The sequence below is a fragment of the Archocentrus centrarchus genome, chromosome 17 (genome assembly GCF_007364275.1).
Source record: "Archocentrus centrarchus isolate MPI-CPG fArcCen1 chromosome 17, fArcCen1, whole genome shotgun sequence".
Taxonomy (NCBI): domain Eukaryota; kingdom Metazoa; phylum Chordata; class Actinopteri; order Cichliformes; family Cichlidae; genus Archocentrus; species Archocentrus centrarchus.
The window spans coordinates 14,827,662-14,848,688 of record NC_044362.1 but is presented as its reverse complement, the minus strand read 5'-3'; the positions used below and the strand labels follow the sequence as shown (position 1 = coordinate 14,848,688).

The 21,027-nt window shown below is 38.6% G+C and overlaps 3 protein-coding genes across 5 annotated transcripts; 2 read left to right on the top strand and 1 right to left on the bottom strand.

The window, feature by feature from the left end:
• Positions 1 to 3,645: 3,645 nt before the first annotated feature.
• Positions 3,646 to 4,844, bottom strand: LOC115796380 (C-C motif chemokine 20-like). The gene is made up of 4 exons (XM_030752772.1): positions 4,705 to 4,844; positions 4,412 to 4,520; positions 4,082 to 4,156; positions 3,646 to 3,992 (listed from the first exon to the last, which is right to left on the bottom strand). Exons 1-4 carry the CDS (start codon positions 4,775 to 4,777, stop codon positions 3,947 to 3,949), a joined length of 303 nt encoding a protein of 100 aa, XP_030608632.1. The 5' UTR covers positions 4,778 to 4,844; the 3' UTR covers positions 3,646 to 3,946.
• A 5,354-nt stretch (positions 4,845 to 10,198) lies between these two features.
• ccl20a.4 (chemokine (C-C motif) ligand 20a, duplicate 4) lies at positions 10,199 to 10,875 on the top strand. The gene is made up of 4 exons (XM_030752933.1): positions 10,199 to 10,265; positions 10,429 to 10,534; positions 10,631 to 10,711; positions 10,843 to 10,875. The coding sequence occupies exons 1-4, from the start codon at positions 10,199 to 10,201 to the stop codon at positions 10,850 to 10,852; spliced, it is 264 nt and encodes an 87-aa protein (XP_030608793.1). The 3' UTR covers positions 10,853 to 10,875.
• Positions 10,876 to 13,612: 2,737 nt separating this feature from the next.
• Positions 13,613 to 20,949, top strand: capn10 (calpain 10). Of its 3 annotated transcripts, none has more exons than XM_030752920.1 (13): positions 13,613 to 13,889; positions 14,163 to 14,333; positions 14,625 to 14,756; positions 14,877 to 15,073; positions 15,519 to 15,748; positions 15,826 to 15,967; positions 16,691 to 16,857; positions 17,010 to 17,266; positions 17,342 to 17,544; positions 17,661 to 17,916; positions 18,455 to 18,648; positions 18,758 to 18,803; positions 19,915 to 20,949. In XM_030752920.1, the coding sequence occupies exons 2-13, from the start codon at positions 14,190 to 14,192 to the stop codon at positions 19,942 to 19,944; spliced, it is 1,998 nt and encodes a 665-aa protein (XP_030608780.1). In that variant the 5' UTR covers positions 13,613 to 13,889; positions 14,163 to 14,189; the 3' UTR covers positions 19,945 to 20,949. The 3 variants fall into 3 exon arrangements, with proteins under 3 accessions (XP_030608780.1, XP_030608779.1, XP_030608778.1); XM_030752919.1 differs by having other exon boundaries at positions 14,160 to 14,333; XM_030752918.1 differs by having other exon boundaries at positions 14,139 to 14,333.
• Positions 20,950 to 21,027: the final 78 nt, after the last annotated feature.

Below are 21,027 nucleotides of genomic sequence, written 5' to 3'. Positions count from 1 at the left end.
CTACAAAGAGAGAGCATATTTCTCCCATATTGGCTTCTCTTCATTGGCTCCCTGTTAAATCCAGAATTGATTTTAAAATTCTTCTTCTCACATACAAGGTCTTGAATAATCAGGCTCCATCTTATCTTAAAGGCCTCATAGTACAATATAACCCCAATAGAGCATTTCACTCTCAGACTGCTGGCTTACTTGTGGTTCCTAGGATATTTGAGAGTAGAATGGGAGGCAGAGCCAGAACCAGTTCCCATTTTGGATTAAGGAGACAGACACCCTCTCTATTTTTAATATTAACCCTAAAACTTTTCTTTTTGATCAAGCTTATAGTTAGGACTGGATCAGGTGACCCCGAACTGCTGCAATATGCCTAGGGTACACCACTGAGCATTTAATCATTAGTTATTTTTAATCTCTGGCTCTCTTCCACAACATGTCTTTTGTCCTGACTCTCTCTCTTGAGATGGCAATTCCTGTGAAGTGGTACCATATTATTAAAATTGAATTCAATTGAACAGAAAATATTACAATGATGTTACTTTGAATGTATTACTTAGCTATTACTTTAGTAATTATGTAGTAATAAATGGCTTTTCCTGTATTAATACCTTCTAGATTGTGCCTTATTATCCCTTATTACTATGGCCAAATTATTAATGCACTCTAATGAGCAACTGGTCAAAAATTCTTTACATTAGACTGACTAAAGATCAAAAAACAGCCATGCCTTCCACTTCATAGTTGTAACTGACATCGAATTGTTTCAGAGTGGGCGCCAGGGGGCAGTGTGTCTACTGAGGTGAGGTGAGGGCTATGGGAAAAAGAAATCATAGCTTATCTGATGATAATCAATGATGATTCAGATGATAATCTTTTAATCCTCACCTGCCTTCATTGAGGGGTTCTGCCTCATTTGTTTACCTGGTGTGGTGTGGCATCGGGTTTCCCTCCGGTTTCTGCTTCCTTTGTTAGATGTTTTGTGTTGTTTAGGTCTGATAAGTTTGCCTGCTTGAATTTATTTCAATTACATGTATCATCTCGAAGGATTCTTATTTCACTGTTTGTTTTAAGGAGATGGACGGTTCCCGCGGATGACACCTCTGTTTACTTTAAATAGCGCCTTTGGGTAGTGGAACAAGGCACATTTACTTTGTTACAAAGTGTGGAATTTTTATTGTTTGGTTTCTGAGTTCAGTACTTTTGACAATAGCAATGTTGTCTAGTGTGTATTTCGCAATATTGTGTTTTGTTTGAAACAGTTTGAGTTTTGTTTATTTGAGAAGCCTTTTCTTTTGAAATGTATTTTGTGAGTTTGTGTAAATTAAAGAACTAATCCCTTTTTTTTCTTTTGTATTTTTATCTAAGTTTTAAGAACAAATGTGTTGAAATAGAAATAAAGAATTAAGCATCTGTCGATACTCTACATTTATTTCTGCTACAGCTCCCATAACTTCCTTCTGTTGGTGTTATTGTTTTATCTGTTATTTATCTGTTATTGTTTTGCATCATGTGGCATAAAACCTTTGTAACTTTTCACTGTGATCAAAAAAAGATTAAAAAGCAGCCGAGCCTTTCACTTGTAACCAATGTAATACCTGTTCTGCCACATGCTTTAAATAAACAGATCCCGTAACTTCCTCCTGATGAAGTCACACTTTCATGTGTTATTGTTTAACTGATTTCTGTATTTCATCATGTGGCACTGAAAGTCCAGAGCTGGACTTTTTCACTGAGAGAAGAAAGATGATGACACTCATGGGACACATCTCTGTATCAGTCTGGAGTGAGTACCCCTTGATAGCTGAACCTGGTAATCTGCCTGTCATATACCTTTGACAGCAGAGAGGATAAGCTGTGAAAGAAGAGAAAAGATCATTTGATTAGATAAGGGAGTAACATGATATGTGTATCTGCCACATCCAAGTAGTTTAACTGTTTATGACTAAATTCATGTGATTATATAAGAAACAAAAATGGAAAAAAAAAAAGACAAGAAGGCAACAATCTCATTGCACATCCTGTATAATGACAATAAAGGCATTCTATCTTCTATCTTCTATCTAACAAGTACAAACCTGCCAATATGTTTACAGTATCATGCATCATCATAACACTCAAACAAGACAAAGGCTTGTTCACAACCAGCAGTGCAATCCAGGAAAATCTTTGAAGGTGTTCCTCTGTGACACAATGTAAAAGAGTGATTCTTAAATTATGATGATTTCTGTGTCACTAAATATAGATACAAACATTCTTTGCTACAAACATTGATTCGACACCAAAAGGAAATGATAAAAATTATAGTTCAGTCACTATTTTTATTACCTGAGAACTGGTGTTTTATTAATATTTGCTGACACAATGTGTCAGTCCTTGGTTCTAGCACATTCTCATGCTTGTCCTGCATTGATGTGGTGACAAGGATTTCGGTTATCTTTTTATTTTATTTTATTTTATTTTATTTTATTTTATTTTATTTTATTTTATTTTATTTTATTTTATTTTATTTTAAATATTTAATATCCTCCCAAGTCTGTGGTCTCCCTTTGTTGTCACATGCCTTGAGCCAGGTTGTGACCAATGGGAGCTTGTCTGCACAATGAAAAATGGGTGTTGCCAGCTAAAATGCAGAGTCTAGTTGACAGTGATGATCAGCCTGAGGCTCCATCTGCAGCCACTTTTTGCTTTGAGCAGCAAAAAAGAGTTATTGCCGTTGCAATTAAGAAACACTTGGGAACTTGGATGTGTTGTTGAGTCATTTGCCTGTTGACAAGCATGTTGAATTAGAAGTTATATGTTTTTGTTTGGCGATACACCTTCTAGAACATCTTCTATCATTGATGTGGGTGACTGATTCGACAAAGATTTTACAGAGTTTCTAAAGGAAAGAGGAAACTGATGTAGATGCTGCACCAGTCTGTTGTGGCAAAGAGGGTGCTGAGCATGAAAGCGAAGCTGAGGATTTACCGGTGCCTCCCTGATGGACATCTACACCTCCCGCTGCCTCAGCAGAGCCACAAACATAATCAAGAACAGCTCACACCCTGGCTTTGAACTGTTTGACCTGCTGCCCTCTGGCAGGTGCTACAGGTGCATCAAAGCCAGAACAAACAGACTCAAGAACAGTTTCTTCGCCAGAGCAGTCACCACCCTGAACTCACACACTCACCCAGTCTAACTGTGCAACACCCACATCTCTGTGCAATGTTATATTATTCATACTGAACAATATCTATCACTCCTATAATGTGCAATATTCATTCACCAAAGTGCAATACTCACCCATCTTCATGTTTATATGTATATACTATCTATTTTTTTTTTTTTTTTACATTCTATTTTATTTTATATTTTTTAGAAACTGTGACTTTCTACAGCATGGCACTGAACAGGAGTGGCCCTCCAATCTCATTGTACATTCCGTATCATGACAAATAAAGGCTTCTATTCTATTCTATTCTATTCTATTCTATTCTATTCTATTCTATTCTATTCTATTCTATATCTGTCTTATCTTATTATAATGATAAGAAAGGTTAATAAAAACTAAACTGAAACCAGCAAACCCACTCCATCTGTCTGAGAGAGTGGGAGAATGCCAACATGTAAAAATTCAACACCACACAAGTGGAAGTGGTTTTAGACCTTCAATACGTACTCATTTTATTTGCATGTTTATAACCCACAAAACCATTAATGGAACAAATTACATTTGTTTAACACAAATTTATACATGCACAAAAACAAAATCTTACATTTACAAAGAATAAAAAATAAAAATAGTTTACAAGCTCTTAAAACTGAGCTGATACTGCACTGCTTAAAAACATATTTGTTATTTACTGGATTTTAACACACTGAAGCGTTGCTGGTTGCTGGTTGCAAAGCTCACATAGAAAAAGGTTTGGTTGCTGTCGTTGCCATCCCCTTAAAAAGCTCAGATGATCATCTATTACTGCTGCTGTGAGCTGTGCTGATGGACCTTCTGGGCTTTAGTCCTAAATTGATAGTAGATGGAGTCACTTCTTTTGCTCTTTGCTTCAAAATCAAAACATTTACTCTTTATTTTGTTTTTGAAAAATCTCACCTTAAATGATCAACAGCATCCATCACCCATTTCAAAGCGGGATTGGTGCATGCTTTCCCCTTCTTTGTGTGGAAACTACAAAAAAAACAAAAAAAAACACATGTATATATATATATATATATATATATATATATATATATATATATATATATATATATATATATATATATATATATATATATATATATATATATATATATATATATATATATATATATATATATATATATATATATATATATATTCATACACCCACAGTAAACACTAATGTTGTCTCAAGTATTTTCTAATCTTTAAAGCAGCTGTTAAAATAATTTTAATGACGCTCACATGATGGCATCAATGGGACACATCTCCTTGACAGTCTGGACTGAGTACCCCTTGATATCAGACTCTCGTAATCTGCCTATCATATACCTTCGGCAGCAGTAACGATAAGCTGTGAAAACAAGGAAAGACAATTTTAATAAATAATGGAGTAGCAAAAAAGGTACATATATATATATCCATGTAATGGAAATGCTTATGTGTAGGCTCATTATTATTTATTATTTACATTTATAAGAAAGAAAGAAAAAAGTAAATAAAAAAATTTAAAAATAAAGAAAACAGCAAGTACATACCGGCAGATGTGTTTGCTGTCAGACACACAGTAAGGAGTGCTAGCACCATCACCACAGCTTTGACTGACACCATGTCTTTGTTTGTGTTGGCAGCAGTGATTCAGATGATGAAACTGTCTCGCCTGCCTTCAAGTGGAGTCAAAGGTGTACTAGATGAGCAGCCTCATTTATACCTCAGCTCTGACCACATCATAAAAACTGTTACACTGTCACAACCCCCCCGCCCCATAATTTTCCCTGGTGGGGGAAAAAAAAAAAGCTGAACAGATCCACACAGTGATAGTGTTTGCAATGGAGGGGCATTTATATCATACTTTTCCAGTCTTACTGGGTACTCAGAGCAGTCTAAACTACAACCAAATATGTACACATTAATTATTTCGCAGACAATTATTAGACAATATCAAATAGCAATCAAAAATTCAAGTGTGATGAAATGTCACTTTCAAAATGTGTTTAATGACAAGCAGGTGAGGGAAGATTTCTTTTCTTATTCCAGAAAAATTACTGGACTTAAAGCATCAAAAATTAAATACCAGCACAGAAAAAAGTTCTGTGCCACTGTTACACAATTAGATATTATTTTTTTTTAAATAAATCACAAATATTAATTACAACAATGAAAATAAAAAGACATAAAACCACCAAAGAGCGTGAGGCTTAAGTGAAATTTAAAAATACATACAAGTACATACAAATACAAATACAATTCTTCAGTTGATACCTTGATTGTTGAGCCACTGTTTGTGTTTCATACCTGAGGTGAGGAAGAGATTTTTTAAAGAGATTTTTTTCTAATTCCAGCAAAATTACTGACCTTAAAGGACCAAAATATTGATGCAGAAAAAATATAACCGTTACTGTTGTAACTAGTACTGTAAGATATTATCACATTTTTTTAATGATATATAGTTTTTTATTTCAAAACGCCAAAGTTCTGTCCAACCAAGTCAAATCTGCAAAATTATAAAACACTGCATAAACATTACATAAACCAATATGAGACATGAGAAAAAAAAATGTATTGAAAATTTTAATTAAAACATTATTTAAAAACGTAAGAGTACTTTTCAGATGAGTTTCTATAAAGTAAATGATTATCTACTGTTGCAACTCAGCTTGTAATTACAGCAATTTGAAAAGACAAATATTGGGTCACACGTGTGACCTGCGTTAAGACACTAATGCTACATGGAAAGTTTTATAAGGTGTGGCTCCTCTTTGTCACTCTCAGCATGCACTTCAATCATAAAAGACAAAAATAACTAATACAGCATGTGACATTTAGAAGCATGTGGGGAGAAATGTTTAAAGAGAATGCAAGATTCACCGAAGACCTCCGTGCTCTGCCTTCATGTGGGCCGCTACAAGTGGGTCGCTTTGAGGTTGTTCAGAGGTTCTTTTCTAGGTCAGTAGGAACCCAAGACCCATGCAACAAAGGAAAAAAACCTGTGCATTTGGAGCACTGAAATAGGTCACAATGCACTTATTGTAAGTGTAATTGCTTATCATGAACTTTCCACCAAAACCACATCACGTCTTACACATTTCTGATTTCCTGCAGTTTGCAATCTAATCTTACATTTAGTCTAACATCATATATACATATATATATATATATATATATATATATATATATATATATATATATATATATATATGATTTTTATTTTATTTTAATTAATTTAATTAAAAGTAATTAACTTACTAACTAAATAACTAATAAATCATACTCATTGAAAAAAAATTGATTTGAAGGAATGTTTCAGATTTTTCAAGACAATTCAACAAAACTCTATGAAAGAGTTTGTTTCACCATGAGTGTACTTCATGTTCTTTAAGATCAACAACCAGAGCCTGTTCAAGGTGAGCAAATTCTTCACACAAAACAAGGGAAAAGAGCAAAGAAGAAAAATGAGAGACAATACAAGATAAGATGAGCTGAGATCAGATCAGATCAGATCAGATCAGATCAGATTAGATTAGATTAGATTAGATTAGATTAGATTAGATTAGATTAGATCAGACCAGATCAGATAGATCAGATCAGATAGATCAGATCAGATAGATCAGATCAGATCAGATTAGATTAGATTAGATTAGATTAGATTAGATTAGATTAGATTAGATTAGATTAGATTAGATTAGATTAGATTAGATTAGATTAGATCAGATCAGATCAGATCAGATAGATCAGATCAGATCTGGTCAGATCAGTTCAGATCAGATCAGATCTGATCAGATCAGATTAGATCAGATCAGATCAGATCAGTTCAGTTCAGTTCAAATCAGACTAGACTAGATCAGATCAGATCAGATCAGATGAGCAGCTCAGTTAAACAGAAAATACAAAAACATGGAGATCTTAATAAATCAAAATAAAATATTAAAATATTAAATATGATAAAATAAGGAGCTTAAATCTAAATGAATGCAGGTATTGTGGTATAAGCTTAAACAGATGTTAGAAGCTGCATGGTCCATCAGTCATGTGAAATGTTATGAAATTCCTTTAGGATCCCTTATAATATAATAGGAACTTGCTTTACAGAATGTGTTTACCTCTTCCTGTGCCAGATTTACAGTTATGTCTTGAGAAGAGAGAACTATGACAGTCTTTGTCACAGTAGCCCTTTTGATCTGTCACTGAAGAAGATCAAGTGTTACTAATAACATTAACAGTGTCTGTTTTCTATTCATGTTCCCCAGTAAGACATCACTGTATATGAAGGGATAAGACTGCTAAATTATAAAGTGAGTGCGGGGCATATTCAGCTGTAAGGTCAACAACTAAGATGAAAAACAGCTTGCGGTTATACTTACAGACAAAAGGTCTCATGTACATGGCCTCATAATGTTATCTGTATAGCAATAAGGTCAGCAGGATGTTTAGTTATGAGGTTTGGGGTTCCTGTACATCATGTTACGTCAATTAGACTTAACTTCTTTACAGTGGTGGGATATCCAGATTGTAAAGTAGCAATGTTACTGCAGAAAGATTACGATGTAACGTCTCCTGTTTACTGAGTAAGATTAGTAACATCATAATAAAGTATCAAATAGCAAAGTAGGTGATTCATTATGCATTAGTGTTGCATTATTTTTTGGTATTATTGGATCCTTATAACTCATGGATTACTGTGAAACGTGCATTGAATAGTGGTGGAGTCAAAGCAAATGTACCCAATTTACATAAAGTACTATGCAAAAGTCTTGAGTCACCCCTCAAAGTCCAGGCTCTGGGGAGACCAATCATGCTGAAAAATGAAGCCGTTGCCAATATAGTGGCTGTTATATGTGTGTGTATATTTGTGGGAGTGTTGAGCAGTATCTTACCTGTGTGCAGTCTTCCCTGGTGACTCCACCCAATGGTCAGTGTTTGTGAATGTGTGTGTGTGTGTGTGTGTGTGTGAAGCCCACAGACAACCAACAGATCATGCTCTGCCCTTTGTGGTTTTATTTCTGCTGTAAATAAATTCTGAAAGACTGTTTTCCAGCCTAGTGCGAGTGAGTCCTGTCGGGCTGTAATTTCAAGGGCTCGTGGGTTTCCCTCTGGCAGAAATGATTTGGATTCAAGCCTTTATGAAACTCAATTAGAACCAAAGTTTCCAAAAAATCACTGGAGAAGAGCAGAATTCAATGCAGGCCATTTATTAAACATGCAGGTTCAACAAAACACAAAAACCAGAAAAAAAAAAAGCTCCTTGAGGCACATGCAGGTTATAAAAAATCAACACAGACAGAGACAAGGACAAAGACACAGACAGTAAGAAAGATAAAACAAAGACACAACCTCAGAGAAAAGGACAAAAGAGAGGGAAAAAAAGAAGAAAGAAAGACAGAAGATAAGTGACCGGGGTTCCAATATTCTCCTTATATTGGAGAAATAGCTGGTCCTCCCCTTTATTCTGTTCCCTTTTGAAAAACGATGATCAAACTGCGTGACTTCCTGGCAACTCACCGAGCTATTTTGAAATGCTCTTAGGCCACAATATCAGTCATTGCTTCAGTCGTCTCTTTGTGACAGAGCTAATCAAAAACGTGGTCATCTCTAAACTTGAGACATTTCTATACCATCACAATCAAACATAAGTCTCATAATTAAATGTCTAACCTCTATAATACTTATTATTCCAATCATGAGCAATCTGTTGAGCCACATTTCAAAAGGTACGCATGCATAAATTGAGATATGGTATAATATAACATGATATAATACATAAATAAATATAAGGACTCATGTATAATATAAATGTAAATACAACAGACCTCAGCCCTGAACTACTACCTCAAGTATAGAGTGTAAATTATCCCAGTGTATGTATGACTACTAATACTAATAAAAAAATTATACTATAAATTAATATTAACTATAAATTAATATTATAAACTGCTAATACCAATAGTAATAAAAATCCCCAACAGTCCTCTGGGAATTATGACAGACACTTTCTGGATGGTATTACATGCTGGATCAAAATCTGATGGTACTTTTCTGCATTCATAATTTCATCAACTTTGATAAGATCCCCAACACCACTGTCAGAAATGCAGCCCAAACCATGACGGCCCCCACTGTGTTTGACAGATGACCTCATCTGTACATATTAATGATGATGATTTCAAATTTGGATTTATGAGTCCATGAGTCCTGTTCAACTGACTTTCAGTCCTTCTTGGTTTGTAATTTGACATACCTCAGCCTTTTCTCCCTGTTTCTCTTCCTTGAGAATGATGTGTACAGTCAATGTGTGAAAAAACAGACTTTTGGTTCAAAAATACTATTTGTGTTATCCATGGCATTTTTTTTTATAGAAATGACCTCAAGAAATGGGGACAAACTGTGTTTTTGGCACATTCCTCTGGATATGGTCAGGACTGAAAACGAGTGAAAAAGCAGCCAATGTCCAAAGAAAAACTCCTTCAGAAACCCTGTAGAACTGTTGCTGAAGTACTATTGGCTCCTTGGAAGAGAAATATAAAGAAGTGGGGGTGGATAAAGACTTTTTCACAGTCCTGTAAATCTATTTACTAAGCAAACTGAATAAGAAACTTCAAACAAAAATACAGAAATAAATATTTTGGGGGAATAAAGCTAAAATGCAAATGAAATGTAATACAGCACACATACTGTACAGCACAGTACTAAAGAGGAGCGTTTAATGTATAAAAATGCATAATGTGAGTACATTTTTTTAAGACAGGTTAAATAACAAGCACACACTTTTAAAAGCTATTACTCCTGTACATTATTATCTTAAAAACGTTATCATTTGAGAAAGTACCCACAGAAGAAGGGTTTCGCTGGTAAAAAGAAAGATGCGTCACACTACCCGCTCGACCCAGATAGGATTTTCCAGCCAAGTTCTGACCTCTGCTGGGACATTTCCCTTCCATTTCAAACAGTATTTAAACTTCACAGCCACAGCCAAACTTTATTCATAATTACTGAGACTCCTGATCAGAAAACCAACTCACCGCTGACTTATTGAGGATGGCAAAGCTCGCCGTGTGCGTCTCCGTAATGCTTGTGCTGCTGCTGGCGGCACTGAGTGAAAGCAGTGAGTATGACTTCAGAAATGATTCACTGAGACGTAATGATATTGCTTTTATCCAATATTATTGATCTATGAAGTTATTTTCTACATTTTTTTTTTTTTTAATGAAAGTGGGTCATATATAAAGTGCTGTTTTCATTGAAATGTTTGATTCTTTTCTTTAAAGGTCCAAGGAAATATTGCTGCACACAGTACCAAGAAACTCCTGTCCCAGTTAAAAGACTAAAGAGTTACACAGTCCAAGATGATTACTGCAAAATCAGGGCAATAATGTAAGGAAAATAACTTCAACTAAAACATGTAGCACGAGTCCGCACTCAACGCCAGAGCTGCTGCGGTACTAACGTCTGAACTTTTTTTCTCATCAGTTTCAAGACTGTGAAAAACAGACCGGTCTGTGCCAATCCTGATGAGCAGTGGGTACAGGAGGCCATGATGTCAGTGTCAAAGTAAGATCATTTCCTTACCCCGTCTGCATCTATAGTCAAACGCTAGGAAAAAAAAAAACAAACAAAACAAACTCAAGATTTGTTTTGTGTGACTGATTTCTAATCTTTTCTTTTTTTGTCTATTTAAATAGAAAACCTTGAGGAGCATCAGCACTCGTGGAGATCACCTGAATGAATTCAATGTTATTTTGAAGTTAAATAATATATATTTAATTTTTTTGTCATGATTTGTACTTAATACAGTATTTTTTTTTACATTAACACTTGCATCTGTTGCATTTATTGACCTTGTGAAAAACCCTACAATTGTGCATTTCCATGAACAAGCATTAGCAGTAAAGCCGACCGACAGAGCACGAGTACGCACAAAAAGCAAGAAAAGGATTTTACAAACGGAAGGGAGGACGAGAAAAGCGTGAAAGATTAAAAGTGAGAAACTAAAGTGGGCTTATCTCTTTAAAAAAGCACTTCAGGACAGTACTGGAGTTACTAAACACCAGAATTTCAGTTTATGAAACAGTACTCTAAACTGTCACAGCTTAAAAACTGACATCATTTTATAAAGCTGACCTCCTGCTGGAAACCCTTATTAGTTATATTTTTAAGAATACATTTGCATTATTAAATGTTAAAACACTCAGGACAGACAAAATACTGATATGAGAATTCATATGTAATTCAGTCAAACTGAAAATGCATGAATGTATGGATTATTGAATGGGCCTCCTAAGCCCAGGGACCCAAGGGGTCAGAGGTCACTGGGCCACAATTTGAAGAGACTGTACAATTTCTTCATAGTAATAAAACTGACTTAAAACAGCTATAGAGAGGTTTAAAAAAGTACAAAGAGACTGAAAGCAGCAGGTAAGAGACAAAAATATCTCAAATATTAATTATGAAAAAAGAGGAATAAAACAACCCAAGAGTGATAAATCAAAGAGAGACAATTCAATACAATTTTATTTATATAGTGCCAAATCACAACAGTGGTCTCAAGGTGCTTTATATTGTAAGGTAAAGACAGTACAATAATACAGAGAAAAACCCAACAATCAAACATCCCCTTATGAGCAAGTACTTAGCAAGAGTGGGAAGGAAAAACTCCCTTTTCAACAGGAAGAAACCTCCATCAGAATCAGGGTGAAAGAGGAGCAGCCATCTGCTGTGACCAGCTGGGGGTGGGGGGAGGGATATAGGACAAAAGACGTGCTGTGGAAGAGAGTCAGAGATTAATAATTAATGATTAAATGCAACAGCCTAGGCCTATTACAACATAACTCAGGGATGGTTCATGGTCACCTGATCCAGCCCTAACTATGAGCTTTATCAAAAAGGAAAGTTTTAAGTCTAAAAAGAAGGATTTCAAATTCAATTCTGGATATAACAGCAAGTCAATGAAGAGAAGCCAGTATGGTAGAAATATGCCCTCTCTTTCTAGTCCCCGTCAGTACTTAAGCTGCAACATTTTGGATCAGCTGAAGGCTCTTCAGGGAGCTTTTAGGACAGCCTGATAGCAATGAATTACAATAGTCCAGCCTGGAAGTAATAAATGCATGAATTAGATTTTCAGCATCACTCTGATATTGCACAAATGCAAGAAAACAGTCCTACATATCTGTTTAATATGCACATTGAAGGACATATCCTGGTCAAAAATAACTCCAAGATTCCTCATAGTGTTACTGGAGGCCAAGGTGTCTTGTTAGACAGCATGTTTCCAAGATTTGTGGGGCCAAGTACAAAAACTTCAGTTTTATCTGAATTTAGAAGCAGGAAATTAGAAGTCATCCAGGCCTTTATGACTTTAATACATTCCTGCAGGTTAAATAATTGATGTGTGTCATCTGGCTTCATAGACAGATAAAGCTGGGTATCATCGGCACAACAATGAAAATGTATGCAGTGTTTTCAAATAATATTGCCTAAGGGAAGGGAAGCATGTATAATGTAAATAGAATTGGTCCTAGCACAGAACCCTGTGGAACTCCATAATTAACCTTGGTGCGTGACAAGGGCTCCCTATTTACATGAGCAAACTGGAGTCTATTAGATAAACATGAGTCAAACCACTGCAGCACAGTACCCTTAATACATATGGCATGCCACAGATTTGGCCACAAAGAGATGCAGGATGAGTGGTAAAGAAAAAAAGAATACAACTCTCTTCATAAACTGTGTATAAAGGTCAAGCAAAATGCAAAATGACTAACAAGAGATGTAAGACACAGACATACTGAACAGCCACAAGTGGGTGTCTTTTGCCTGTGTAGGAGTGAGGAGCATTTTCCATTCCTGGGCCCACAGCCATGCGTTTGTTGGGCAGGCACGCAAACCAAAAAGACGAGTAAAATAACCTTTTCCCTCCTTAAATGCTTACTGATTTATGTGTTTATTACAGCATCCAGATGTTCACCAGATTAAAAAACAAAAAACAAAAAAAACAATGATCAACAGGTTTCTACAAAATGATCAATTCCCACAGACAAGGTGGCATTATGCGTTCACTACTTCAATGTTTATCACAAGAACAGGCAACAGAAAAGAAAACAGTGCCACACTGCATGTGATAAAACATCACCGTCACCTTCTTTACTGCCAGATGGGTTGATCCAGAGCAGAAGAAAGCTGCCTTACTGTCACCTTTATCCTGTTTTCTGCTTTCTTAGCCTGCTTTTTATTGGCATTATGCAGCAATGGCAAATGCAAAAAAAAAAAAAAATCACCTAGTAATCTCTTAATTTAATTCTGACCATAAAATTGTTTTATTAAATCTCTACAAAAACTTCTCCGCTGTTAGAGTTAGCTACTTTAAACTGGATGTATCCAATTATGAGCTTTCCACACGGTATCAAAGCCTGCAGTTCAGAGTCCCAGCAGTGGGCGGCAGTGCCCGCAGCACAGGAAGGATTCACTACATGTCCCACCGGAAGACCCTTTGTCGGTTTTATTTTCACCATTATGGCATGTCTACCGTGGATATAACCGTTGCTCATCACGAAATACGTCTAGCTGAGAGGAAGCCGCTGTGGTTATGGATCTGAAACCACGATAAGATGAAGCGATATGGAGATGGTAGTGTACCTGCTGCGAGTCTGTGCTGTGCAAGTTAGCCGAAGCTAATGATGCTATCAAACACAATAACAGCTACGAAGCGGCATGAGCTTAAAAGAGGGCCGAGGTAAGATAAATATAGACAGACATACAGTTTCTGGCATTATGTTTCCAACCAGTAGATACATCTCTTTGTATATTCATGTCATTATATCAGAGTAAAAGCTAAAATGTGAGAGTGAATATCCCATAAAAACAGAGGTACAGCTGCAATATCTTTCCCCACACCATCGATGCAGATTTCATGAATTTTTATGACTGTAGTTCATGTTTTGTCTTATGGTGTAATGCAAGTGTGTAATGTACGTACATGCAGTGAAGATGGCCACTGATCCAGCAGGTATCCAGGCTGAAATACGCAGCACCCATGAAAGAAGAGGGCAAGGCAGGGTGTGGAGGTCCAGCTCTGTTTGAGGACCCGGACTTCCCCTGTGAGGACTCCGCCCTGTTCTCTGACAGCTCCACGCCTCTGGCCAGGCTGCGGGGAGACATCACCTGGCTACGCCCCCAAGTAAGCATGCCAAGTGAAAGTGCTGCAGGAAATTCCTTCTTGGTCATTGGGTGTTGTTGGTATGGTGATGTCATGCAGGGATTTACATTTATGGTCTAGTCACATTGTGCCACTTCTCAAAGGATGAGGGGATTTCCCTTATCTAGTGGTTGACCTGATTATGAAGGATGCTGTAACATGTTAATCTGTGTCTCACTAAAACAAATATGTGTAATTAAAGTAAACTTCTCTGCTGTTTTAAGGCATGTAAGTGTGTTTCAGGCCAACTTTGTTTTAATTTCACACCTCAAGGAGATCTGCCAGACACCAGCTCTCTTCCCAAGCAACATCAATCTTGGCCATGCAAAGCAAGGCCTGTTAGGAGACTGCTGGTTTCTCTGTGCGTGCACCTTCCTGCTCAAGAACAAACAGCTTTTAAACAAGGTAACACGGAAAAGCTGTCCTATCATTTTGAATTTGATAGATTGTGTGATCCCAGCACTGGTTTTGTTTTAACTCTGGAGAATGTTTAACTTTGTTTTTAATCGCCTTGTCTTTGGATAGGTTCTGCCTGAAGACCAGCCAGAGTGGGGCGACAGCAGGTACAGAGGCTCCTTTTATTTTCGTTTTTGGCAGCAGGGACACTGGACAGAGGTGACCGTTGATGACCGACTGCCCTGCATTAATTCAGCTCTCTGCTTCTCACGCTGCCACTCCCCCACTGCCTTCTGGGTCGCCTTGGTGGAGAAGGCCTATGCCAAGTCAGTAGCACAGGAATTTCCCTTTCTTATTCTTAGTTTTATTTTGCAGGTGTGTGAAAATTCATGCTCCTCAGCTCTAGGTGAAGAGCATGAATTTTCCCAGCAGCTGGGCGCGTAGCACGAGGTGAACGCCGGGGATCTAGGGGCCACCTAGGCTGAGGCAGACTACTCACCTGGGTTACAAGCTCTTTCCCCCGCCTGACTGTATTATATTCTGCCCGCTTATCTGCAGGATCCATTTTAAATTGTCATTTAAATGTCGAATTGTCCGATAGGCCACTGCTGATTGGTTCAAGCAGAAAACGATGTCACAGAATGACCAATCACTCTTGTCAATGAAGGTTTAGTCACGCTATGGTGGTAAATATCCAGGACTGAAGACTGAACCAAAAGATCTGTTGAGAAAATTTTGAAACACCCTTCCCCGTCCCTTTGATCTTTGCAGGCTTCATGGTTCGTATGAGCGACTGTGGGCAGGGCAGGTGTCCGAGGCCTTGGTGGACTTGACTGGTAGTCTAGCTGAACGCTGGAGCCTGGGTGACTTTGGTTCTGAGGAAAAGCAGCAGACAGAACAGGACAGTGACCAGTTCAGGAGGAGAAGGCTGGACCTGAACCTTCTAAACCCTGTGAAGGATGACTGTGCACTCAGCTGCTCCACTCACAGCACGCCTGGAGGTCAGAAAAGTGTCAGTTTATCGATAATAAAGAGAGTGATGTACCACATCACCTGTTGACCTTCTTGTCTGTTTCAGGACTCACTGAGCTGGATCAGTACCATGCTCTGACTGTCATGGAGTGGCTGGATGTGAAGAAGGTGTCAGGAGGTGAAGTACGACTGCTCAGAATCAAAAACCCTTGGGGAAGACGCTACTGGGGCGGAGCCTGGGTATGGAGGTGTGTGTCGTGGTGAAGACTTTTCTATGGAAGAGTTTGCAGCCTCAAAAGCAGTTTTGCTGAAACCCAGTATCTGCCATCCAGACCTGTGGATTTGAAAGTAGTTAAACCAGATGCTTCAAATTACATGACAAGCTAATTTGCTTAATGTTTGTATCATCATTGAGCTGATGAGATTTTTTTCAAGACTTTAAAGCTGAAAAATTAAGTTAGGCTAAACAGACTCTAATAACTTTTAAATTAGTGTGCATGCAGACATCCATGCAGATGGTGTATTTTAAAAAAAGGATTTAAAATTGTAAAGTTAAGTTTTATTGTGTTTCGGGTGTTCCAAACTCGTGTGTATGCCAACAGGGAAGCGGTAGAGTGCCCTCTGGTGGACAAACTATGCAATGTCAGTGCTCATAACATAGTTGAGGGTGTTCCTCCTATTTCTTCTTTATTTTTTTATCTTCATTCACTGGCCAATAGATTGGCCTGTCGATAAATTGGTCAGGCTCTACATAAAATTTAACAAATCTTTAAAGAGATTTATTAGGTTTTGGCAGCACTGGCAAGGCTTTAAAATTTCAGTAACAGCCATTAAGTATAACTGATGTCTTGAAGGTGTTCTGTATCTCAAAATATTACCTTGATTTGGACTTTTATTCAAAAACATTACGGGGCAATCTACACAGTCAATCTCATCCCTTGTTCTCATTTGATCTTTGTCGCTCACTGCAGTGGTGCAGGTTGGGGTTCTGTTGCCCCTGATTGTGCTTCAGAGCTACAAACCAGGGTGGCAGAGGGTGAATTTTGGTTGGACGAGGCTGAATTTATGTCCCAGTTTGATGACGTCACAGTGGGGTATCCCATCAGCGAAGAAGGATACTTAAAGAGCATTTATACTGGTATTGCCTTATTTTGCTAAAAAAGCTTTTCTAGTCTCAGATTTAATTTTCCCTGACGGAACTCTCCCAAGGGATTAATAAAGTTTAAATCTAATCTAATCTTTACCTCCTTGGTGCCCTTGTTTTAACCTGTCACCGCTCCGTTCTGGCAGGAAACCTGCTGACACACAGTCATCAACTGGCTGGCCGCTGGGTAAAAGGGCACTCTGCTGGCGGTAGCCGGAACTGCAGCAGCTACAGCAGCAACCCCAAGTTTTGGCTTAAAGTGTGTGAGAGAGGAGAGGTATTGGTGTCACTGCTGCAGCATCAAAAATGGAGAAAGACAGTAAAATATGCACAAACCCCACTCGTGGACAGCAACACCACGAAGCACCAGCATTACCAGGCTATCGCTCTGCACTTGTGGAAGGTTTGTCCTGTCATTTAATGTTGGTGTGCGCTTGTGTGGCTTTCCATCGCTTTAATCAAAGTATATTTTCACTAGGTGGAAAAGAAGCGTTTTAATCTGAGCCGGATGTTGAACAAACCTCCTCGCACTTCTACTCACTGCCATGCCTATGAGAGAGAGGTGGTTCTCCACGGGCAGCTGGAGTCTGGATACTACCTTCTCATCCCCAGCACCTACCAGCCAGGAGCCGAGGCCCGCTTTCTCATCAGGGTCTTTTCCTCCTCTTCCATCTCCCTCAGGTAAAATAATCTAATAGGTAGTGAGAGTCAGTGACTAAAACATGCATGTTTTTTCCACACAGTTATTGTGTGTTTCTGAATGTTTTGAGCCATATCAAAATTGCCGTCATCCTCAGTGCCCTGAAAAGTCCGGCACCCCCGCTGCCTTTAACAGCAGACAGCGAGTGGGAGACGAGCATCTTCCGCGGCTCGTGGGTAGAGGGAAGTACGGCTGGAGGGAGCAGGAACTTCCTGTCTCACTGGCAGAACCCCTGCTTCCCATTTACAGTTTCTGATGATCCAGCTGTGACATCAGGAGTTAACGTCAGGATTACCCTGCACCAGAGCCGCGCTGACACAGATCTGCTCCCAATTGGTTTCCACATTTATAAGGTCAGTAAAATGCAAAGGGAGATTATCAGTTTTAGCTTAATTTATGGGACATGAATTATTGTGCTGTAGAGTTTATCCACTAGGATAGATTGCACTGCAGACGTACAGCGATCTTAAATTATGCTGACTGTGCAGATATCACCTCTGAATAACTTAAGATTTTTATTATCTCGGCTGTTTTGAAGTAAAAATCGAACTATAGTCATAGCCTTGGCGTTGGGGTCAGTTCCACAAAAATTTTAATATTGGCCATAACTTCTATAACGTTCAAGCTAGACCATTGAAATTCCACTAAAACTTTGAAGTTAGCAACAAAAACTTTAACATTAGGCATAACTTGTGACTGTACAGTGCTTTTGTTTGTGCAGAAATTGCTTTTGTGCTTTTTACCCTTTTTCACCCCCCCCCCCCCCCATTGGCACCCGCTCAGCAGTGCTCTTATTATACTGCTCTTCATCCAGTATTACAATTTACTTGGTAATGGTGAGTGAAAGCAGCTGCTTTAATTCTAAATGTCTGCTTTTAACAACATAACTAGGTACTAGAAGGGCAATCTGAGGAGACGATATCCAGGGATGAGGATCCTGTGGCCAGCTGTGTCCCTCACTGTTACACGCTGGAGGCCAGTCTGGCCTGTTCACTTCCTCCTGGGGCTTACGCCATAGTGCCGTCCACTTATCAGCCCGACTGCTCTGCGAACTTCACTCTGAGCCTAGCTCGCAGAATTCAAAGGTTAGTTCTCATCAATTAGGCAGTTATTTTATAAGTAACAGCAATCATTTTGGTCCTTATCACTGTGTAACTGTCAAAAATGATGGTGGCTCCGTGTGTTTTTTTTCAGGAAAGTAGTGAAAAGCCAGGAAAGGCTCGGGAAAGCCGTTCAGGAGGTTGGTGAATTTGAGTTACACATTGTATTATGCAACACTGAAATTATTTGATTCATTGACAGTGATTTATTTTTTCTTTAGACTTGGAATTTTTTTTCCTTTTTTTTTTTTTTTTTTTAAATAGTTTCTGAAAGTTGAATTGTTTCTCTTTTATCAGAGTCCACGATTCAGACTTTTTGTTCATTCTCCTCTGACCTCTGGCATCAACAAGGCATTTTCACCCAGTGAACTGCCGCTCATTGGACGTTTTCCATTTTTCAAACCATTCTCTGTAAACTCTGTAAATGGTTGTGTGGGAAAATCCCAGCAGATCAGCAGTTCCTGAAATACTCTTCCCCATTCTGAAGCTCACTTTGACCTTCGTAGGTCATCTTGACCGTGGCTGCATGCTTAAAATAACAGGTGTGCCTAACAAACTGGTTGCCACAGATCAGTGTCGGGCTGAATGTGAAATCTCTTCATCTTTTCCTGCGTAATGGAGTGGAATAATGGCTGGAAATTAGTTTCTGACGAGCATTATGACATCACAGTGATGTTGACCTTTGGCTATTTTAATTGTAAGATGTCATTACTTTGTCATTTGTGAGAATTGGCGTATGGGTTCTGGTACTGTGGCCAAGAACTTTGTGTAACATAATGGTGACCTTTAACCGCCAAATTCTTATCTAAGCAAATATTGGTGCCAATGATGAATTGGTCGATTATTTCTTTGCTGTAATGATGCTTCTTGGCAATACATCTTATAGCGTTGGAAAGCCTGTTTATTTCCCCTTAAATGATGCCACATATATAAGGAAAATACATTTGTGGGTTGAGCAGCAGTGTCGAGTATGTGGGCTGCACCCATGAAAAACTTGCCAAATCTTCTCTGTCAATGCCAAAACAGGCTTTCCAACAGTGTAAGAGTTATTTCCAAGAAGCATTGTTACAACAAAGAAATAATCAACCAAACACAAATTTCCTCACTTTTTGTGGCAAGTTTCTGTATAATTACAACTTGTTAACATGCTGCATATTTGCATGACTTACTGACCACAAATGTTTGATTGTGGTCAGAAGATGGCAGCACTCAGTAATCCTTCTGTCTTGTCTGTCTCTGTCTGGACGGCAGGTTTCTCACATCTCTCTGATGCAGAGCTAGGTCTGTGGAGCTGTTGCTGCTCTACTAACATCAACTTACCTCCATCTGCCTCCTGGCCCATGAAGAAAGAACCAGTTCTGCTATCGACCCAGACCACAGAGATCATGTGTGTATTTGCGTGAGCATACATGTACGTGTTTTATGTGGCTGAGAAGGCAGGCAGTGGGAATCCAGAAAAAAAAGTCCTTTATTCTGAACCACTGAAGCTCTGAGTTGATGGGCAGCTACACGCTTGTCGGCGATTAGGACATCAGAGGTTGTCGGTGGGCTGGGCTGCTAATGAAGTATGACGGGACTGGCTGGTGTAAACAAACAGCCGCCACTGAAGAAGGCCGCCGCTGCTCTTGCTCATTCACTCACTGGTGCGCCTGCCGGCCCAGAACAAAGGGGCCTCTCATGAAGGTCCTCACAGAGGCATAGGGGGCAAGGGGCGAGGGGATGGTCTGCCGAAGCAGGGCCAACCAAACCACACCACACCATACCGTGCCATACCATTGCAGAGCTTTCCTGCCATCCCTCACCCCCTGACTCTTTGTTTCTTATCTAGCTTTTATTGTTTGTTTCAAATACACAAATACAGGGGGGTTCACAGTCTCTTATCCACTAACCTGACTAATGCGTAAGTCAGACTGGACCAAAAGAAGTCCATCCTCACCCTGTGGCTCCCTTTTTCCTTTTCTTTTTTATGTCCCCCACACTCAAGCTCTGCTTGGACCTGAGCACAGCTACTATTTGAAGTTGCCGCAAGAACAGATTACAAGCAGAGGGATGGAAAGGGATGAAACGAGAGATGCGGCCTATCAGAGGAAGCCGTTCGCTGTGATGAAGCCGGCGCTTTTGTTTGTGATGAGGCTGCACTTGTGTGGTGGTGTGTGCCCACACATACGTTTGTGCTGAAGTCACAGTGTTTCTGATTATTCAACTGAGTCAGCAGACTTTTAAAAAGTTATAATTAACAGACCAGAGTGGTACTAATGTGTATTTATTATGTCTGAAAGTTCTGAAACTTGAATAAAATATTAAACGTTTTTATTGGGATTTTTTTGCTTCGTATTTGCATGTTTACTTAGTTTTTTTATTTTG

What these genes read in the sequence shown, in the direction of transcription:
- capn10 (XM_030752920.1), top strand. Translation starts at nt 14,190, where the DNA reads ATGAAAGAAGAGGGCAAGGCAGGGTGTGGAGGTCCAGCTCTGTTTGAG. An exon ending in TCGCTCTGCACTTGTGGAAG is followed by an intron (nt 17,267 to 17,341) that starts GTTTGTCCTGTC and finishes TATTTTCACTAG; the next exon opens with GTGGAAAAGAAGCGTTTTAA. An exon ending in TCCTCTTCCATCTCCCTCAG is followed by an intron (nt 17,545 to 17,660) that starts GTAAAATAATCT and finishes CGTCATCCTCAG; the next exon opens with TGCCCTGAAAAGTCCGGCAC.
- LOC115796380 (XM_030752772.1), bottom strand. Translation starts at nt 4,777, where the DNA reads ATGGTGTCAGTCAAAGCTGTGGTGATGGTGCTAGCACTCCTTACTGTG. An exon ending in GACAGCAAACACATCTGCCG is followed by an intron (nt 4,521 to 4,704) that starts GTATGTACTTGC and finishes TTGTTTTCACAG; the next exon opens with CTTATCGTTACTGCTGCCGA. An exon ending in TGTCCCATTGATGCCATCAT is followed by an intron (nt 4,157 to 4,411) that starts GTGAGCGTCATT and finishes TTTTTTTTGTAG; the next exon opens with TTTCCACACAAAGAAGGGGA.
- ccl20a.4 (XM_030752933.1), top strand. Translation starts at nt 10,199, where the DNA reads ATGGCAAAGCTCGCCGTGTGCGTCTCCGTAATGCTTGTGCTGCTGCTG. An exon ending in GGCGGCACTGAGTGAAAGCA is followed by an intron (nt 10,266 to 10,428) that starts GTGAGTATGACT and finishes TTTTCTTTAAAG; the next exon opens with GTCCAAGGAAATATTGCTGC. An exon ending in TGCAAAATCAGGGCAATAAT is followed by an intron (nt 10,535 to 10,630) that starts GTAAGGAAAATA and finishes TTTTCTCATCAG; the next exon opens with TTTCAAGACTGTGAAAAACA.